Source organism: Nelumbo lutea, chromosome 7 (assembly GCF_056320005.1).
Source record: "Nelumbo lutea isolate HS-2025 chromosome 7, American lotus-T2T, whole genome shotgun sequence".
Taxonomy (NCBI): Eukaryota; Viridiplantae; Streptophyta; class Magnoliopsida; order Proteales; family Nelumbonaceae; genus Nelumbo; species Nelumbo lutea.
Genome location: NC_142690.1, coordinates 30,683,144 through 30,701,631, shown reverse-complemented (window position 1 = coordinate 30,701,631; position 18,488 = coordinate 30,683,144). Strand labels below are relative to the sequence as shown.

General features: G+C 39.2%; 1 protein-coding gene and 1 long non-coding RNA gene across 4 annotated transcripts in view; one reads left to right on the top strand and one right to left on the bottom strand.

Annotated features, from left to right (window-relative positions):
• Positions 1–18,488, top strand: part of LOC148845956 (vacuolar sorting protein 39-like) — a 141,437-nt gene that overhangs the window by 89,108 nt on the left and 33,841 nt on the right. For both annotated transcript variants that reach the window (XM_088955138.1, XM_088955137.1), the window contains exon 7: positions 8,953–9,282. In XM_088955138.1, coding sequence (XP_088811264.1) covers positions 8,953–9,282 — 330 coding nt within the window. The remainder of the gene's footprint in view (positions 1–8,952; positions 9,283–18,488) is intronic.
• The window catches only part of LOC148845955 (uncharacterized), a 49,310-nt gene continuing 39,545 nt past the window's right edge, over positions 8,724–18,488 (bottom strand). For both annotated transcript variants that reach the window (XR_016102304.1, XR_016102303.1), the window contains exons 3-4: positions 9,648–9,777; positions 8,724–9,111 (exon numbers count right to left, since the gene is read on the bottom strand). This is a non-coding gene — a long non-coding RNA (uncharacterized LOC148845955). The remainder of the gene's footprint in view (positions 9,112–9,647; positions 9,778–18,488) is intronic.

Below are 18,488 nucleotides of genomic sequence, written 5' to 3'. Positions count from 1 at the left end.
AAGCTATTGATGTTATACTGTGATAATCAAGCTACCATCAACATTGCTCACAATCCAGTGCAACATGACAAAACCAAACATATTGAAGTAGATAGACACTTCATTCGAGAAATAGTGGCTTCTGGAGAAGTGTGTCTACCTTTCATCACTTCTGAAGGACAATTAGCTGATTTCCTCACCAAGGGCATTCCCAAGGCTAAACTTCAGCATGATACTAACAAGCTTGGCATGATTGACATCTATGCTCAGCTTGCGGGGGAGTGTAGAGAAGATGGGCTGAATGGCCCATAGGATGTTTGTCCTTTTTATCATTTTATGTTCTTTGTTGTAATGGGCCTTAATCTAGGCCCTTATTTTTCTTATGTTATGTTTTTAATTTTTTGCCCAACTAGGGGCCTATTTGTAAATTACTAAAGTTTAAGTTAATGAAATGGGATTAGGGGTGTAAGAGGAGATTATGTTTGAAAATCTATCTCTGAACCCTAGTTGGCGCCATCTTCTTCCTCTTCTCTCTTCTTGAAACCTGATTTCTACTTCTTTCTATCGATTCTCTGCAATATTTTAAATAGTCCTTTCATTTTAAAAGGCTGTTTTTCTTTTGAGTCTAATACCATCAAATTTCTGCCAAATTGGCAAAGATTTGACTGCTCAAAATAGTCGCTTCTTTTCTTGTTGATAATACATTCTATAGGTTTACCATCTGACCCCTTTTCAATTTCTTTCTTTGGGACATGACGGTAACCTTCTTGTAACCACTTATATCAATCCTTCCTTGGGAAACACTTGTCCTTGAGTGGATTGAGTCAAATACTTCAAGAGAATAAGGATCAATTGCACATTGTACTTCCTTTGACACCCAAAGACCATCTTCTAAGTCATTTCTCTTTGCCATCAAAGTGTAGAATTTGGCAAACTAGGATGTGTCAACTTCAGCTTCTTCATCCTCTCCACCATACACATAGGAATCAGCAACTCTAAAAGTTGAGTTGATTCCTAAATTAATAGGAAAATCAATCTCGTAGACATTGTCATTAATTTTCTTAAGAATCTTGAAAGGTCCTATTTTCTTCTTACTAATCTTTTGAACAAGTCCCAGCTGGAAATCTTTCATTTCTTTAATAAACCATCACTGAGTTTCCTTCCATAAAAGTCTTAAGTCTTCTTTTTTGATCTACATATACCTTGCTCCTTGCATTAGATTCCTCTATCTTCAACCAAATGGCTTCATGAAGTTTTGACATCTGATCTGCTATCTTTTCTGCTTTTAACATTGTGTTTTCTAGAGTTGAAAAGAGAAACCCTATCTAGAAAATGTGTAGGCTGCTTTCCATAAACAACCTCAAAAAGAGTTTTAACTTCGGTATGATTCCTTGAGTAGTTAAAAGCAAATTCAGCCTTAGCAATAAGCCAATAACTGCTCCCATTGTTTTGAGTGCTCTCCTACCAAACATTTCAAGAGTTTTTCCAAACTCCTATTTATGACTTCTGTTTGCATCAGTTTGGAGATGGTGAGAAGAACCACTTGCACTTCAGTCTCAAATTTCTTTCACAAATTATGCCAAAAATGGTAAAGAAACTCGGAATCCCTATTGGAAGCAATTAACTTAGGAACCCCTTGAAAACGAAAAGTCCTAAACTTCTTTCCATGGTACAGCCGGGATTGGTAAGGGGGTATATAAAGCTATATTTTGCTTGTGTCCTTTATTTGTTTGATATAAATAAAAGATGGTTGATTTTGTTTGGCCATCAGTTTGGAGTGAGAAGAACTATTTTGTGATAGTCCTAAACTTCTTTCTGAAAGTACGCAAAAATGGGAAAGAAACTTGGAATCCCTATTGGAAGTTGTCAACTTAGGAACCCCAGCATCATCTGTCTTCTTACAGCTGATGAATTGAGTCAGTTTAGAATCTACTAATCATAACAAGAATGGAATCTCTACCATTTTGAGATCTTGGCAATCCAAGCACAAATTCCATGCTTATATCTTCCCATGGTGCTGTTGGGATTGGTAAGGGGGTATATAAACCTGTATTTGCATGTGCCCTTTATTTGTTTGACATATATTATACACTTGTTCAAGAGCTTATTCATGCCCCTTTTTACATTTGACCAAAAATACTTGTCTTCTACAAGTGCATAGGCTTTGTCTTTCCCAAAGTGTCCTCCTAATCCACCTCCATGTAGATCTAATAAGATAAGATTCTTTAAGAGGTTGGGGAACACCTAAGTGATTTCCCTTACCGATAACCATTATCAAACATACATTCACCTTGCACTCTATTAGTACAAGTCTTCTATGTTTCAGTAGGCCAGAGTCTATAGGGTATAGTTCTTTAAGAAATTCAAACCCAACCTGAGTTTTCATGGTAGATAGCAACATTGATTTTCTACTAAGTGCATCTACCACCTTATTATTAGTTCTTGTAATTTAACACAAAAGTATAATTTTGTATAAAATCCTTATCCCTTAAGGTCTTGAAAATAGGGATAGAATGTTGCTATCCTCATCTCTTAAGATCCCTCCTATACCCGAAGGTCCTAGGTTACCTTGACTGCTGCTGTCAAAATTTAGCTTTACTACACCCTCTGTAGGAGGTCTCCAACCTACTTGTTGTCTAATCTTTTTAGAGGTTGTGGAGGCCACCTCTGCCCAACTTTTTTGAAGATCATCAAAGGAGTAATTCCTAAACAAATCTGAAGTTTTAAGCCAAAGAATTGTCCTTGTCAAAATACTTCACTTCATCGATGCTTCTTTCCTTTTCTTGGAATATTCTAGTATTTCTTTCCTCTCAAATAGTCCAAAAAATAGCTGCTTTGATGTACTTCCACATTAGTTTCCCTCTCTTAGTTGGCCACCCAAAAGTAGATGAATCAAAAAGAAAATTTACTTTAGAGGGCAAGTTCCACCTGCACCCAAACAACATAAAGACCAAATTCCAAATATTAACAACAAAGGAACAATATAACAAGTGGTGGCAGTCCTCATTATGCACTTTACACAAAACACACCAGTTTGGGGACAAATAAAGATAATGTCTTCTTTTGCAGGTTAGCCATAGTGTTGATCTAACAATAAAAGGTTTCCCAGTAGAAAACTACTATTTTAGGGGGAATGGACCTTGACCAAATTTCTTTGGTAGGGAACTCAGAAGAGGAAGGGGCAGAACAAAGGGACTTGAAGAAAGAAGCACAAGTGAAGGAACCATTTGGAGTTAGAGTCCAAATTCTTCTATCAGGTTTAGAGAGGTCCAAACAGAGTCTAGAAGAAGTGAATGCTCAAACACACAAGCATATTCATCATCCCTTAAAACTCTATAAAACCCAAAGTCCCAATTTAGAGTCAAAGAGAGAACTAGGGGTGAAAGAACCTTGAAATAGGCTCCTTTTTAAGAAGGGAGATAGAGTAGAAAGGGGAAACGATCTTTTAGAGGTTAAGTGCCCACCCAAATATCTTCCCAAAAAAGAACAGAATTACTAGAGCATACATCATACCTTACAAAACTGAGGAATTTAAGGAGAGTGCCAGAAATTCCCTTCCAAGGTGTTGTGAGCAACGCCCGTCGAGATACCCAACGTCCCAACCAGTCTTAGAGCAGCCATAAATACTAGCCACCACCTCATGCCATAATCTCTCTCTTTACAATGGCCACCTCCATAGTTACTTGTATAGAAGAGCTTCATTCTTATTGACGAACTTTCCTAGCCCTAAACCCCCTTCTTTTTATTTCAAACCACCATTTCCTATTTGATCAAATGATCCTTTCTTTCTTCCCCTGGCTCCCACAAGGAATCCCTCATTAATTTTTCAATCCACTTAACCTCCCTGTTAGGTATCCTAAAGACTAACATAAAGTAGATTGGTAGGTTGGCAATTGTTGTTTAATTAAAGTTACTCTGCCCCCTAAAGAGATGTAGCTACTCTAGGCCGCCGACCTTTCCTCAAACTTTTCCACCATTGGCTTCCAAAACTGACTTTCATTTGGGTTAACACCTAGGAGAAGCCCTAAATAGGTCAAAGGCCACTCAAAACAGGTGCAATCTAAGAAGGCAACAATTATCTCCAATTTCTCCCCATCCAAATTTAGTCCAACCACACAATTCTTCTCAAAGTCAAATTAGAGACACTCTCAAAGAGAATAATCAAATTCTTCAAATTTCTCACTTTCACCAAGTAACAACCCTCACAAAAGATTATAATGTTGTCTACAAACTGAAGGTGAGTTATCGGAACTCTATTTCTACCAATTCTCCACCCTCTTATTGACCCAACCCTATTTGCTTCTAATAAAAGACTGCTAAAAACATCAGCAACCAAAGTGAATAAGAAAGGGGACAATGGATCACCTTGTTTTAGGCCCCTACAGGTTGAGGAAAATATCATTGACTATCCCATTGACTAGAATAGAATAATGGCAGGAAATAAGGCAGCCACTAATCCATTTACACTATCTATCCCCAAAAAGAAACTTTCTAAGTACATCTAACAAGAAACTCCAATCCACTATATCATAGACCTTTTCAACATCCAATTTACATAAGAAGCCTTGATTACTTGATCTTCTCATCTCCTCCACACATTCATTTTCTATTAAAATCTAATCAATTATTTGTCTCCCCTGAATAAAAGCACCTTGAGCTTGACTGATCTGGTGGCGCCAGATCTTCTATTTATATTAGGGTGACCTAACTAATAAGATAAAAATTAAGTACAAAGACAAAAATGCCCCTGTGGCATAAGTATAACTACTGATAACAGAAAAGATTAAAAAAAAAACTATGATGATTTTAATGAAATATTAGATAGTTTCTAATAATATTCTAAAATTTTAAACCTTAGATTTAAAAGTTCTTCAGTGGAATCTGTAATTTTTTTTGAAGGATCAAGAAAAAATTCATTCAATTGAAAAATAAAGGAATTACATCTCAACACCATTAGTTGTCAAGTTGACAAACCAAATACACACTGGAAGTCAAATTGAAAAGGATTGTTCATTACAAGGCTGTAAATCAAGGGTACTCCAGAATCTTTCCAACAAAACAGCTTTGGACACTTGATCAAAATCTGGAAGTCTAAGGACCCAATCTGAAATCAGATTGCTCACTGAAGTTACCAGGTATCCAATGCTTTTTGACCTGTTCTCAAGAACCCTTCTGTTTCTCTCCTTCCAGTTAAACCAACAAACTGCAAAAGGAACACAGCTCCAGATAATCCTAGCTTTCTTGCTGCCTCAGAGATTTGACCATTTGGAGAAGATCTCTACTGGACTCACTGGTGACACTCATCCCAAATAAAAAGGAGAAAAACTTCCAAATGAGGCTTGCTACACTGCATGAGAAGAACAACTGAATCATTGTTTCTTCCTCCTGATTACACAAATAACACTAGCTGGCTAGATGCAATCCCCAAGACTTCTAGCCTTCGGGGTACTAGGTTACCCCACTCCTTTTATCTGGTCCGAACCCATTCCTTCTTTTACTAGTGCCTTGTAGAATGAATTAATAGTGAATCTTCCTTCCTTACATTCTCTCCACCATAAACCATCTTTTGTAGATCTAGTAAAGCTGGTCCCTTCTAATTTTCCCAAAAGCATGATGTACTCTTCCACTTCTTGGTCCAAAAGAGGCCTTCTGAATTTTGGGTTCCAAACCAATTGCTCCCCTCTCCACTCATAACAGTTTTCAAGGCGCCAAGGCAAGGCTAGGAGACAAGGGGGCACCTTGACACCTAGGCGGTGGAATTTTTTCAAGTAAAACCATGTATCCTAGGGTAGTTCCCTAGGTTCCATAACCATATTTCCTTAATAATTATCCATAATTTTCATAAGAGAAGTATAAATTTCATGTTTAAGTCAAGAGAATCAACATTTTATGAGAAGAACAAGAACAAAATGTGTTGATTAGACAAATTTTAAGTTCTTCCCTTGCTTATTGGTTCAAGTTTTTAAATCTTTGAGGATTCAATCAAGGATCAAAATTCCAATACGATACACCCCGTATCGGGTGCATTGTTTTGTACCTTTACGATACACTTGTTTACAGGTGTTTTCGGGGAACCGCTTTTTAAAAAAGTGTGTGTGTGTGTGTGTATATATATATAAATGAAAATGAAAACCAAAGAAATAAAAAATAGGGGGAGCATTGTTACATGTACTGAAACACCTATGTCAATACACAAAGGTGTATTGATACTTTAATCCATGGGTTCAATACAACCATTAACAATGTTTGTGTTGATTAAACCCTAACAAATAAGAAAATAATAAAAAGAAATTAGTATATAAACACATAAAATGAATATTCTAGTTTAATAATGTCTATTTCATAATTATAATGTCTAAAAATTAAAAATTTAAAAGCATTTTATAACACGGTGCACGAAACTGCTTGGCGACTGAGCAGGGTGAGCCTCCAAGGGTGCCTTGTCACCTAGGCACCCACCTAGGCATCGCCTAGACAACTATGCTCATAACACTGGTCTATTGAAACTTGTTGGTCTGTCAACTTGTATAATCTTGGGAAAACCTCACTCAGCTTACCTACCCCAAGTCACTCATCTTCCCAAAACCTCAATCTAGAGCCATCCCCCACTTTAAACTTGACCAAACTTCTGGAACTCTTGATTGAACCTCATGATTCCTTTCCAAACACTCACCCTATAAGAACTTACTTCCCTTGATTCCCACCCAAATCTGACCATACCATGGTGAAATCTGAAATATTGCTGAAATTTTGAGGAAATTTGTCCAAATCTCGCCAATATTGTGAACCATGGTTGCAAGTTGAATTGCTACTGCCAATGTCTAGTCGAGCAGGGTTGCAACTCAACAAAGTTATGGATGCTTATTTTCAGCCTCATAAGATGCCTTCGGATGGATTGCATTTTAGACACACTAAGGATTACTCTAGGCTTCATCTTAAAATGTCATTAGTATAATCTTGAACTGACCTGTTTCATTGGTGCAAATTTTGATATTTTTGAATTAGCAAAACTTCATAATTCAATGGCAGAATTTGACCCCTCATGACCTTTGCATTTTGCTGCCAGCAAGCTAAAGCATATCGCTTCAATCGTATGGCCACAAACTTAACGTACTAGTCTTTTGAAGGTTAAAAATAATGAAACATTCTCTGCATGGCACCAAACCAATCTAGCACCTCTTTGGTGTTTCTTCACTACAAAATGTAGGGATTTTCACTTTTACATGTGGATTTATTTTCCTAGGCTGGTTCTGAGTTTGGTGAGTTCAATACCTAACTTCCTCATAGATTTCTTCTTCATCACAAGTCTCCCACAGGTTGGTGATAGGTCTCTATTGCTTGTTTGCACCTATTCCTCCCCATTGGTACATACTTGAAGTTGTTGCCGGTTCCTTTGGCCTCCAATATTAGCATTGGTAGGCCCTAAAATCCCTGATTGATCCAAATATGCACAAAGATTGGCAATTTGTTGTTGTATGTCATGCCTAATCTGTTGTCTCATCACTTCTAAGTTTTCTTTAGTCACTGTTTTCCTTGTCTCCTGCAACCTTTGGTGTTAATCTTCCTGCCTAGCCATGGATCTACCAAAATATAGATCCTCTAGTAAGTACTCTGATACAAGGTTCAAAGTATCGATACATATCGGCCCGTATCGCCCGATGCGTATCGTGCCAATGGCTTCACGATACACCCCTCCAGGGGTTGTATCGGGTCAGACCCTGGTTCAGAGGGTAGCTGGGCCTTAACCGACCCCTTTGAACCAGTTTCGAAAAAAATTAAATATAACCTAGAAAAACCACCCATTATAAGCAAAAATTTCTGAACCTTGCTCTGATACCAATCATAAGCAAAAATTTCTAATACACAATAATAAGTTTCATCAACAGGTATTAACAAGCAAATAAAGAAGAGAAAATAGAAGAGAAAACACAAATAACTCAGGCTGTGTTTGGTTTGAAGGAAAAAGTAGGGAAAGGAAGGAAAAGGTTGGGAAACCTTTACAAACCTTGTATAGGTTTCCTTACCTTTCCCTATCTTTTCCTTCAAGCCAAACATAGCTTCATACTATAGCTGTTGGCTATAGTAAAAACAGAAAACGAATTATTTATTCAGTCCATAATAGGAAAAAAAAACAATAGAATAGAATAGATTGTGTTCCCTACAAGACCTGTTTGTTACTCTTTTATTAGTAGGACACTATAACTCTCTAAATCTGCCAAATATAAGAAATCAGAAGTTAGTAAGATAAGTCAGCCTTTTACTGTAAATAGTAAATATAGGAATTATAATAAATGCCAATTGGGCCCATTGCTCAACGTATTGACTAGAGCCTTGACCATGATTTGCAGATCCCCAAAACCAGTGAACTTGAAGCCATCAGTTATGGCACTTCCATGTCAGATAAATCTACAATATTTTAGTACTATAAGTGTACTTTATACCCCCAAATTTCAGCCAAATCAACCAAGATTTGATTGGTCAAAGAGTTGATTCTTCTCTTGTTGATGATGCATTCTGCAGGTCTACCATCTTACTCCTTTTTAATTTATTCCTTTTGGGACTTTCTTAGTTCAATAGATGCATCTATTGGAATTGGCATGTGATCCAAGGGGATGTGGAAATATATGGAGAATGTGTATCAATAATCTAATCTTACACAGTAGTTTCAAATAGAGTATGATATTGTGCATTAATTAATTAGAATAAAAAAGGCTACCATTCAACAGATATGAAGAACCATATCCTGAAGTAGTAGTTGCCTCCAACATTTATCATTATTGTAATAATTTGTTAGAAAATTGGTTCTGATGCTCCTCTTCCTCTGGTAACAACTTAATAATCTGATAAATGTGTGGCATTATATTACCTTGTATGCATTTGGAAATTACTAAGTAGATGCAGATGTATATTTTATTACTTATTTAAGTTCTAGATGGGGTTCCATGCTCTAACAAAGAATTTATGCTTCATCAGAGCCATGGTCACATTCATATCAGCTCAGGTGCTAGGGATATGGCAGCTGTACTTGATACTGCACTCCTCCAAGCTCTTCTTCTTACTGGGCAGTCCTCAGTTGCATTAGATCTTCTGAAAGGCCCCAACTATTGTGATGTAAAAATATGTGAAGAATTCCTACAGAAGAGAAACTATAATTCAGAATTGTTAGAACTATACAAAGGCAACAACTTGCACCGTGAAGCTCTCAAGTTTCTTAACCAACTGGTTGAGGAATTAAGCCTATGCCAACCACAGTCTAGACCTACCCAGACATTTACTCCTGAAATGATTATCAAGTACCTCAAGGTGACTTCTAAATAAACATGTTCTTTTGATGTTTTGCAATCCTCAATAACTATAATTAATTTGAATCTTATAATATTATTGCTTTGATTTTTCATATGCTCAATTACCATGGAAAGGGTAATTCTTTATTATTATTTTGATTATTTTATCCTTGCGCAGTTAAAAGCATGCTAAGACTTTCAAAACTTCTTGGTTGCCTATTAGTTTGTTTCCTCACTCTCCAATTTCCTTGGACCAATGGTGCTTCCTATGACTAAAGGAACTGATGATGTTTCTTGTACTGACATGACTCACATTCTAAATATGAAAAGCGACTTAATGATGGAAGAAGTAACTTAAGTGCTTTGAGAGATTGATGACCAAACCTGTAATACCATTGTAGAGGAGTAAGGTAGGACTAAAGTGTTATGTTTGAGTCACCACCATCAAGATAATACAATTCACCGGCTTCACATCCTGCACCAATCTTCATCCTTGTCTCGAGATCCTAAAGATCTAAGAAGAAGAACAAAAAGTGATAGAGCAATTAAACAACTTAGTTAATCTATTAACAAACAACGTTAAATAGAAATTTAGGAACATACAAAATAGATGATAAAACCAAGGACTGAAGGTCGAAATTACCAACACCATAAATAGGAGAGGTAGAAACATTGGATAGGGTAATTGTTTGTGATGTGGAGGACTAAGAAAGAAACAACAACACACTTGTAGTCTCAATCTTATGATCAAAAGCTTTAGAATTGATAATCTAATGGGATGGTTTGGATGCCAGACAAGTCATACCTGAATATGAGAGTAGTAGTGTTCTATTGTGAGGTAGCCTGAAGGAATCTCTCATATTCATCACATGGAACACTCATCATCTCCTTCCCAAAAGCATGTGTGGAGGGTGTTTGATTAGCCTGTTGACTATCACCTACTTTATCATTACTAGTCACAACATGGTTAGCCTATACATATCATAGCTGTTTTTCACTGTAGCTACTGTAGCTACTGTAGCCACAGTAGTCCGAACCAGTAAGGAGAAGAAGAAAGAGAAGAGAAGAAGAGGAAGAAGAGGAAGATGAAAGAACTGTCGAACTTGATAGCTAAACCCTATCAGTCGACCTCTTAATAGTGATTAGGCTTCTAATTAAATGTACAAGGACTAAACTGCCCCTACTTAAGTATGGGACAGAGAACCTCTAATAAGACTGCCACATAAGCTCATAACTTAACCAAGGTGAGATGACTAATCTACTCTTATTCGGCTAACTCTAACACTCACCCTCAAGCTGGAGAATATATATCATATAATCCCAGCTTGTTACATATATAGTTCACTCTCCCTGAGTTTAAGGCTTTTGTAAACAAATCTGCCCACTGATCACCTGAGCTTACATGTTCTGTGCTTATCTCTCTAGTAAGAACCTTCTCCCTCACAAAGTGGCAATCAATCTCTATGTGCTTTGTTCTCTCATGAAAAACAGGGTTGGATGAGATATGGAGCGCAGTTTGATTGTCACAGTACAACTTCATAGGTTTATCCATGTGGAACCCGATTTCTTGTAGGAGATTCCTCAACCACACTAATTCACATGTAGTGTGTGCCATGGCTCTGTACTCGGCTTCAACACTGCTTCTAGCCACAACCGTCTGCTTTTTACTCTTCCACGTCACAAGATTTCCTCCAAGAAATGTGCAGTAACCTGTAGTAGATCTTCTATCAGACACAGAGCTCGCCCAATCTGCATCCGTGTACCCAACTACTTCAAGTTTTCCTCCTGGTTTATACAATAGCCCACGACCTGGAGCTCCCTTCAAATATCTTACAATTCTAAGAACTGCATCCCAGTGAGATATACGAGGGTTCTGCATAAATTGGCTCACCACACTGACTGCAAAGGAGATGTCTGGTCTCGTGATAGTCAAATAGTTCAGCTTCCCCACTAGTCGTCTATACCTTCCAGGATCATCAAATATTCCCCCTGTATCACCGCTCAACTTAACATTTGGTTCTATAGGAGTCTCAGTCGGTTTTGCACCTAACAGTCTTGTTTCGTCCAATAGATCGAGAACATATTTTCTTTGGCATAGGTTTACACCTTGTCTTGATCTAGCAACTTCTATACCCAAGAAATACTTCAATGTCTCAAGGTCTTTTGTTTGAAAATGATTTTGCAGAAAGACCTTGAGTTTGTCGATCCCCAATTTGTCACTGCCAGTTATGACAATATCATCCACATAGACCACTAATAAAATCTTTCCAGCTTCTGAGTCATAGCTGAACATTGAGTGATCAACCTGGCATTGTTTCATTCCAAAATTCTTCACCACTTCACTAAACTTCCCGAACCAAGCACGAGGCGATTGTTTCAACCCATAAATTTCCTTTTTCAGTCTGCACACCTTACCAGCCTCCCCCCGAGCAACAAACCTAGGTGGTTGCTCCATATATACCTCCTCTATAAGGTCACCATGAAGGAAGGCATTTTTTATGTCAAGTTGAAATAAGGGCCAATCATACATAACTGCCAGGGAAATTAACACACAGACAGAACTAATCTTAGCCACTGGAGAGAAGGTCTCCATATAGTCCACTCCATACAACTGTGAATACCCTTTAGCAACAAGTCTGGCTTTCAGAAGCTCCACACTACCATCTGGCAAGTATTTAACAGTATACACCCATTTACAACCCACAACATGCTTACCAGGGAGAAGAGTAGTGAGCTCCCACGTGTGAGTATGTTGAAGAGCAGAGAGTTCCTCCTCCATTGCCTGCCTCCACCCAGGTGAACTAAGAGCCTCTTGGACATTGTTAGGTATGGAAATAGATGACAATAGTGAAACAAACTGGCGATGTGAGGCGGAAAGGCGAGATACTGAAACAAAATTGGAAATGGGATGGAGAGTAGAACTACGTTTACCTTTCCGTAAGGTAATGGGTAGGTCAAGTCCTGAAGGTTCAGCAACAGGAGCAACGACAGGATCCGTGGACAAGGTAGAAGCTAGAGGAGGGGCCGGTGTCGTTCGACGTGTATACACTTGCCGAATTGGTGGTCGTTCAGTATGGATCTGCACTGGATGAGATGAGGAATCAACTCCAACAGGAACACCCGGAACGGGATCACTGCCGAATTGGTGGTCGTTCAGAAGGGAACAGACTCAAAAAATGTGACATCAGGACAAACATAGCACTTCCGAGTAATGGGATTGTAACACTTGTACCCTTTTTTAGTCCAAGAGTAGCCAAGAAAGACACACTTAATGGAGCGTGCATCTAACTTGTCTATTCCAGGACTCAGATTGTGAACAAAGCGCATAGCCAAAGATACGAGGTGTTAATGGAAAGGGAGACAAGGTGGGAAACAAGATAGAGAAGGGAGACCGACCATGAAGAATAAAGGAGGGCATCCGATTAATGAGGAAACATGCAGTAAGTACAACATCACTCCAAAACCGTTTAGGAACACTCATATGATGAAGAATAGACCGAGTTGTTTCAAGGAGACGACAGTTCTTCCATTCAGCCACCCCATTTTGTTGAGGAGTGGATGCACAAGAAGTTTGATGAATGATGCCATGCTGTTCTAAATACTGTTGAAAGGAAGTTAGAAAATATTCACGACCATTATCTGAACGAAGAACTTTGATTGGAACACCAAATTGTGTACGTATTTCAGCATGGAATTTTTGAAAAATGGAAAATAATTCACTCATTTCTTTAATTAAATAAATCCATGTCATTCTTGAACAATCATCAATAAAAGTGACAAAATACTTGTAACCATTATAAGACTATTTTGATCGGCCCCCAAACATCTGAATGAACCAAAGCAAAAGGACTCAACATACGACTTTCAACTCTAGGACTGAAGGAAACACGACAATGTTTCCCAAACTGACACGACTCACACTGTAACACTGAAAAATGACTCAAAGACGGAACTAGTATCTTGAGTGCCTTGAGAGAAGGATGTCCCAGTCGACAATGCCACTGTGGAGGAGTGAGTGAAGTCTGAAGTGCAACTGACGATCCACCACCGTCAAGGTAATACAATCCACCAGCTTCATGCCCCCCACCAATTTTCTTCCCCGTCTTGAGATCCTAAAAAACACAAGAGGAAGGGAAAAAAGTAACAGAGCAGTTAAGAGTCTTGGTTAATTTACTAACAGACCTGCTAAGATTTGGGAAAAGGTATCTAAGACCTAAGGCTAGAAGAAGAACAATGCTAGAATCTATAGATTGAACCAAGACATTGCAGCTCTAAGGCAAGAAGATATGACAGTTGCAACATACTTTGCAACTCTGGAAGGCCTTTGGGAAGAGCTTGATCATCACTTGATATTGGACTGGGAAAATGCCAGGGACAAGGAGAGACATGATAAGCAAATTGAAGAGAGCAGAGCCTTCAAGTTTCTGGCTGGCCTAAACCCAGTGTATGAGGGTATAAGGTCACAAATTCTAGGGAGAGATGAATTGTCGGAGCTACACCATGTCTATTGCCTGGTGAGAAATGAAGAAGTCAGGAGAAAGGAGATGCAAGTTGACTCTCAGACAAAGTCAAATGAACTATCTGGAAAACATTCAGCCCTAGTCTCCACTGAGGGAAACAGATATCCAGACATGAAATCCCTCAAGTGCTCCCATTGTGGTGGTGAGAAACATACAAAAGAAAAATGTTGGGTCCTGTATCCTCATCTGAAGGCAGCTGCATTGAGGAAGGACAAGAGACAACATAAGGGTCATATGGCAAGTGGGAATCTTCCCACCAACAACAACAGTGGTGACAACTCACAAAGTACTCCAACACTGTCTTCTTCCTCCATAGGGCAGGTTGTTGACTCCTCTGGAACTGGTACTCTAGGCTTCACGGCTAGTGAGGTAGAGGTTCTCAGCCGGGCATTAGCCCGTCTAAAGAACAATTCTTTTGCTTCCACCTCTCTTGCCAGATCAGGTATAGTCTCTGCCTTTAGTGTAACTAGCTCCATTGATTCCACTTCTTGGGTGATTGATTCCGAAGCAACTGACCATATGACACATATGCCCTCCTTATTCTCTTCATATCATTTGTTGTCTGGCTAGGATAAGATGAGAGTGGTTGATGGATCTTTCTCCACCATCTCTGGAAAGGGGGTGGTTGACCTAAGCAATGACCTCTCTCTTAAATCAGTCCTACATGTTCCTAGTCTTATCTCAAATCTTTTGTCTATTTCAAAGCTTACAAAAAATTTGAACTGCAGTATAATTTTTTCCCTACTCATTGTGTCTTCCAAGACAGATTGACGAGGAGAACGATTGGGAGTGGTCATGAGTATGGAGGCCTCTACTATTTTGATGCAGACATCGGCTCAGCCCTACAAGCTTCAACTGCTACTAGTTCGGAAAATGTGGAGTCAATAGCTAGGCTGCACCTGTGGCATGCTAGGCTAGGTCATGTGGCTTTTTCTTCATTAGCAATGTTGTTTCCGAATTGTTCAATGGCATTTCAAGTCGGAGTTTAATTTTTGATGTGTGTCAAATGTCAAAACAATGTAGAACAGTGTATCCAACTTCCAGTAATGAAATTCAAGCTCCTTTTGATTTGGTTCATTATGATGTTTGGGGACCTTCACCCATTGTTTCCATTGATGGCTTTTGTTACTTTATCAGTTTTATTAACCATTATTCTCGATACACATGGATTTATCTGTTAAAAGGACGAGATGAAGTACCACGGATTACTATGGCTTTTTGCAAGATGATTGAAATACAATTTGATAAGAAGATTAAACAATTCCGGTCAGACAATGTTGCTGAATACTTTGAAAAATCCCTAAACTCATTCATGGAAGATGCTAACATGTTACACCAATCATCCTGTGCTAATACCCCTCAGCAAAATGGAGTGGTTGAGTGCAAGAACAAACATCTATTAGAGACAACTCGAGCCCTACTATTTCAGCACAAAGTGCCCAAGCAATACTGGTCTCAAGTTGTACTCACTGCATCATACCTGATAAATCGGATGCCATCTAAGGTATTGGGTATGAAAACCCCCTTCTCTGTTTTGTATCCCACTCTTCCAGAATTTTCTCTTCCCCCACGGGTTTTTGGCTGTATATGTTTCATACATGTGAAGTGTTATCTTGAGAGCTGTACATGAAGTAGAGGAGAGGAGAACACCACTAATATGCTATGAATGTCGAACTGAATAGCTCAGTCGACAGTACTATTATTTATATTATGATGTAGTACAATGATACAGGAAGTTATTGGAATGCCCCTGATTAGTGATGGAACACCCAGACAACTTAAAACAATAAACAAGATTAGGCCCATTAACATAGGCCCAGGACAGGACAACTTAAGCTTAAGTATAGGCTAATAATAACTCTTATCAGCCGAATACTCATGCATACAAAGACTACAATCCAACACTCCCCCTCAAGCTAAGCATGGATATCAATCATGTTTAGCTTGCCAAGCATGTCCCTAAACTTTGTTGCTGCCAGCCCTTTAGTCAGTACATCTGCAATTTGCATCTCAGATGGAGTATAAGGCACACAGAGTTCACCCGACACAATTCTTTTTCTAACAAAGTGTCGATCAATCTCAATATGTTTTGTCCTGTTATGCTGCACAGGATTGTTGGCAATGTTGATGGCAGCTTTATTGTCACAATACAGCCTGAGAGGACCTTCAGCCTTAATGCCAAGTTCATTAAGAAGAGTTCTGAGCCATAAGAGTTCAGCAACCCCATGGGCCATAATTCGATATTCTGCTTCTGCACGTGATCTAGCCACTATATTATGCTTCTTACTGCGCCATGCGACCAGGTTTCCTCCCACAAATGTACAGTAACCCGAGGTTGACTTCCTGTCTCCAACAGACCCAACCCAATCTGCATCAGTGTAGGCTTCAATTTCAATTCTATTGTTTTTCTTGAAGAGAATTCCCTTTCCTGGGCAAGTCTTCAAGTACCTGAGAATCCTTTCAACTGGTTTCATGTAAGGGATCTTTGGAGAGTGCATAAATTGACTAACAACATGCACAACATAAGCAATATCTGGCCGAGTGAGGGATAAGTATATCAGCTTCCCTACCAATTTTTGGTATCTCTCTCTATCACAATAGTCCTCCCCCATTGATTCCAGCAGGCCATGGTTCTGTTCTATTGGAGTATCTGCTGGCCTACACCCCATCATGCCTGTTTCCTCTAGGAGGTCAAGGACATACTTCCGTTGACATATGTAGATTCCCTCTCGACCTGGAAACTTCAATCCCAAGAAAATATCTCAAATGACCCAAGTCTTTGATCTCAAATTCCGAAGCTAGAAACTCCTTCAGTCTTTTTATCTCTTCCAAGTCATTCCCGGTTATTACCATATCATCTACATAAACAATGAGTGCAGTAAGTTTGCTATCGTATCTCCTTATGAACAAGGTATGGTCTGCACCACTCTGAGTGTACCCCACTTTCTCCATGGCCCCACAAAGCCTCTCAAACAATGCACAGGGAGATTGCTTCAACCCATATAATGCTTTCCTTAGTTTACACACCTTTCTACCAAAATCATAGCCTGGTGGAGATTCCATAAATACCTCTTCATGAAGATCACCATTTAAGAAAGCATTCTTCACATCCAGCTGATGAAGTTCCCATGAAAAATTTGCTGTAAGTGACAAAAGAACCCGAATTATGTTGAGCTTTGCTACTAGGGCAAAGGTTTCTTTGTAGTCAATCCCTTCTTTTTGACTGAACCCCTTTGCCACAAGTCTGGCCTTGTACCTTTCAATGGGCCAATCCTCCCTGTGTTTTATAGTAAACACCCACTTGCACCCAACAGTGCTTTTCCCCTCTGGCAGATCCACTAATTCCCAAGTTCATGCTTTCATTAGGGCTTTCATCTCTTCATTCATAGCTTCTTTCCACCTTTGATCAGAAGGAACACGCACAGAGGAAAGAGCAGACACAAAGGAGTGATAGGCAGGAGATAAATGTGAGTAAGAAACAAAATCAGCAATGGGGTTTCGGGTGGTGCAAGAGCGAATAGGCGTACGGAGAGCAATAGGAAGATCAAAATCAGAAGTATGTGAGTTGGAATTACCTTGGATTGAAGAGACAGATTGATCTGAGTCCAACTGGTTGTTGTCATGAGATTGAGGGCCCCTTTTTCTTCTGTTGTATGTAAGTATCTCTTTTTGTTGCCTACTGGAGCCTTCAGGAACATCTGCAGCATCAGGAGAGGTAACCGGCACAGTGGGAACCTCGTTGGGTTGACCTGGAATGCCACAACAAGGAGTAGGAGGAGAGGATGGAAGACCTGAGGTAGACAGAGGAACAAAAAAGGAGGGAGAATGAGAATCCTCTTCCATCCCACTAGTCTCCCCCTGAAGAGGATTTTGAGAAGACTGAAAATAGAGTTGAAACTCAAAGAAGACCACATCCCTGGTGACATACTTTCTCTTGGAGACTGGGTCATAACACTTGTAACCCTTTTGTGTAGAAGAATACCCCAGGAATATTCCCTTTGTAGCCTTAGGATCCAGCTTGGTCTTCTTTGGATCCTTCACATGTATGAAACATAGATAGCCAAAGACCCGAGGAGGAAGGGAAAAATCTGGAAGAGTGGGACACAAAACAGAGAAAGGGGTTTTCATACCCAACACCTTAGATGGCATCATTATCAGATATGATGCAGTAAGTACCGCTTGAGACCAGTATTGCTAAGGGACTTTGTGCTGGAATAGTAAGGCTCGAGCTGTCTCCAATAGATGTCTATTATTGCGCTTAGCAACCCCATTCTACTGAGGGGTATTAGCACAGGATGACTGATGTAGTATGCTAGCATCTTCCATGAAAAAGTTCAAGGATTTTTCAAAGTATTCAGCAGCATTGTCTAACCTGAATTGCTTAAATCTTCTTATTAAAATGCGTTTCAATCATCTTGCAAAATGCCATAGTTATCCATGGTACTTCATCCCGTCCTTTTAACAGGTAGATCCATGTGCATCGAGAGTAGTGGTCAATAAAACTGATGAAGTACCGGAAGCCATCAAAAGAAACAATGGGTGAAGGGCCCCAAACATCAGAATGAACCAAATCAAAAGGAGCACAAATTTCATTACTGGAAATTGGATACACAGTTCTACATTGTTTTGACACTTGACATACTTCACAGGTTAAATTCTGACTTGAAATGCCCTTAAACAGTTCGGGAAACAACATTTCTAATGA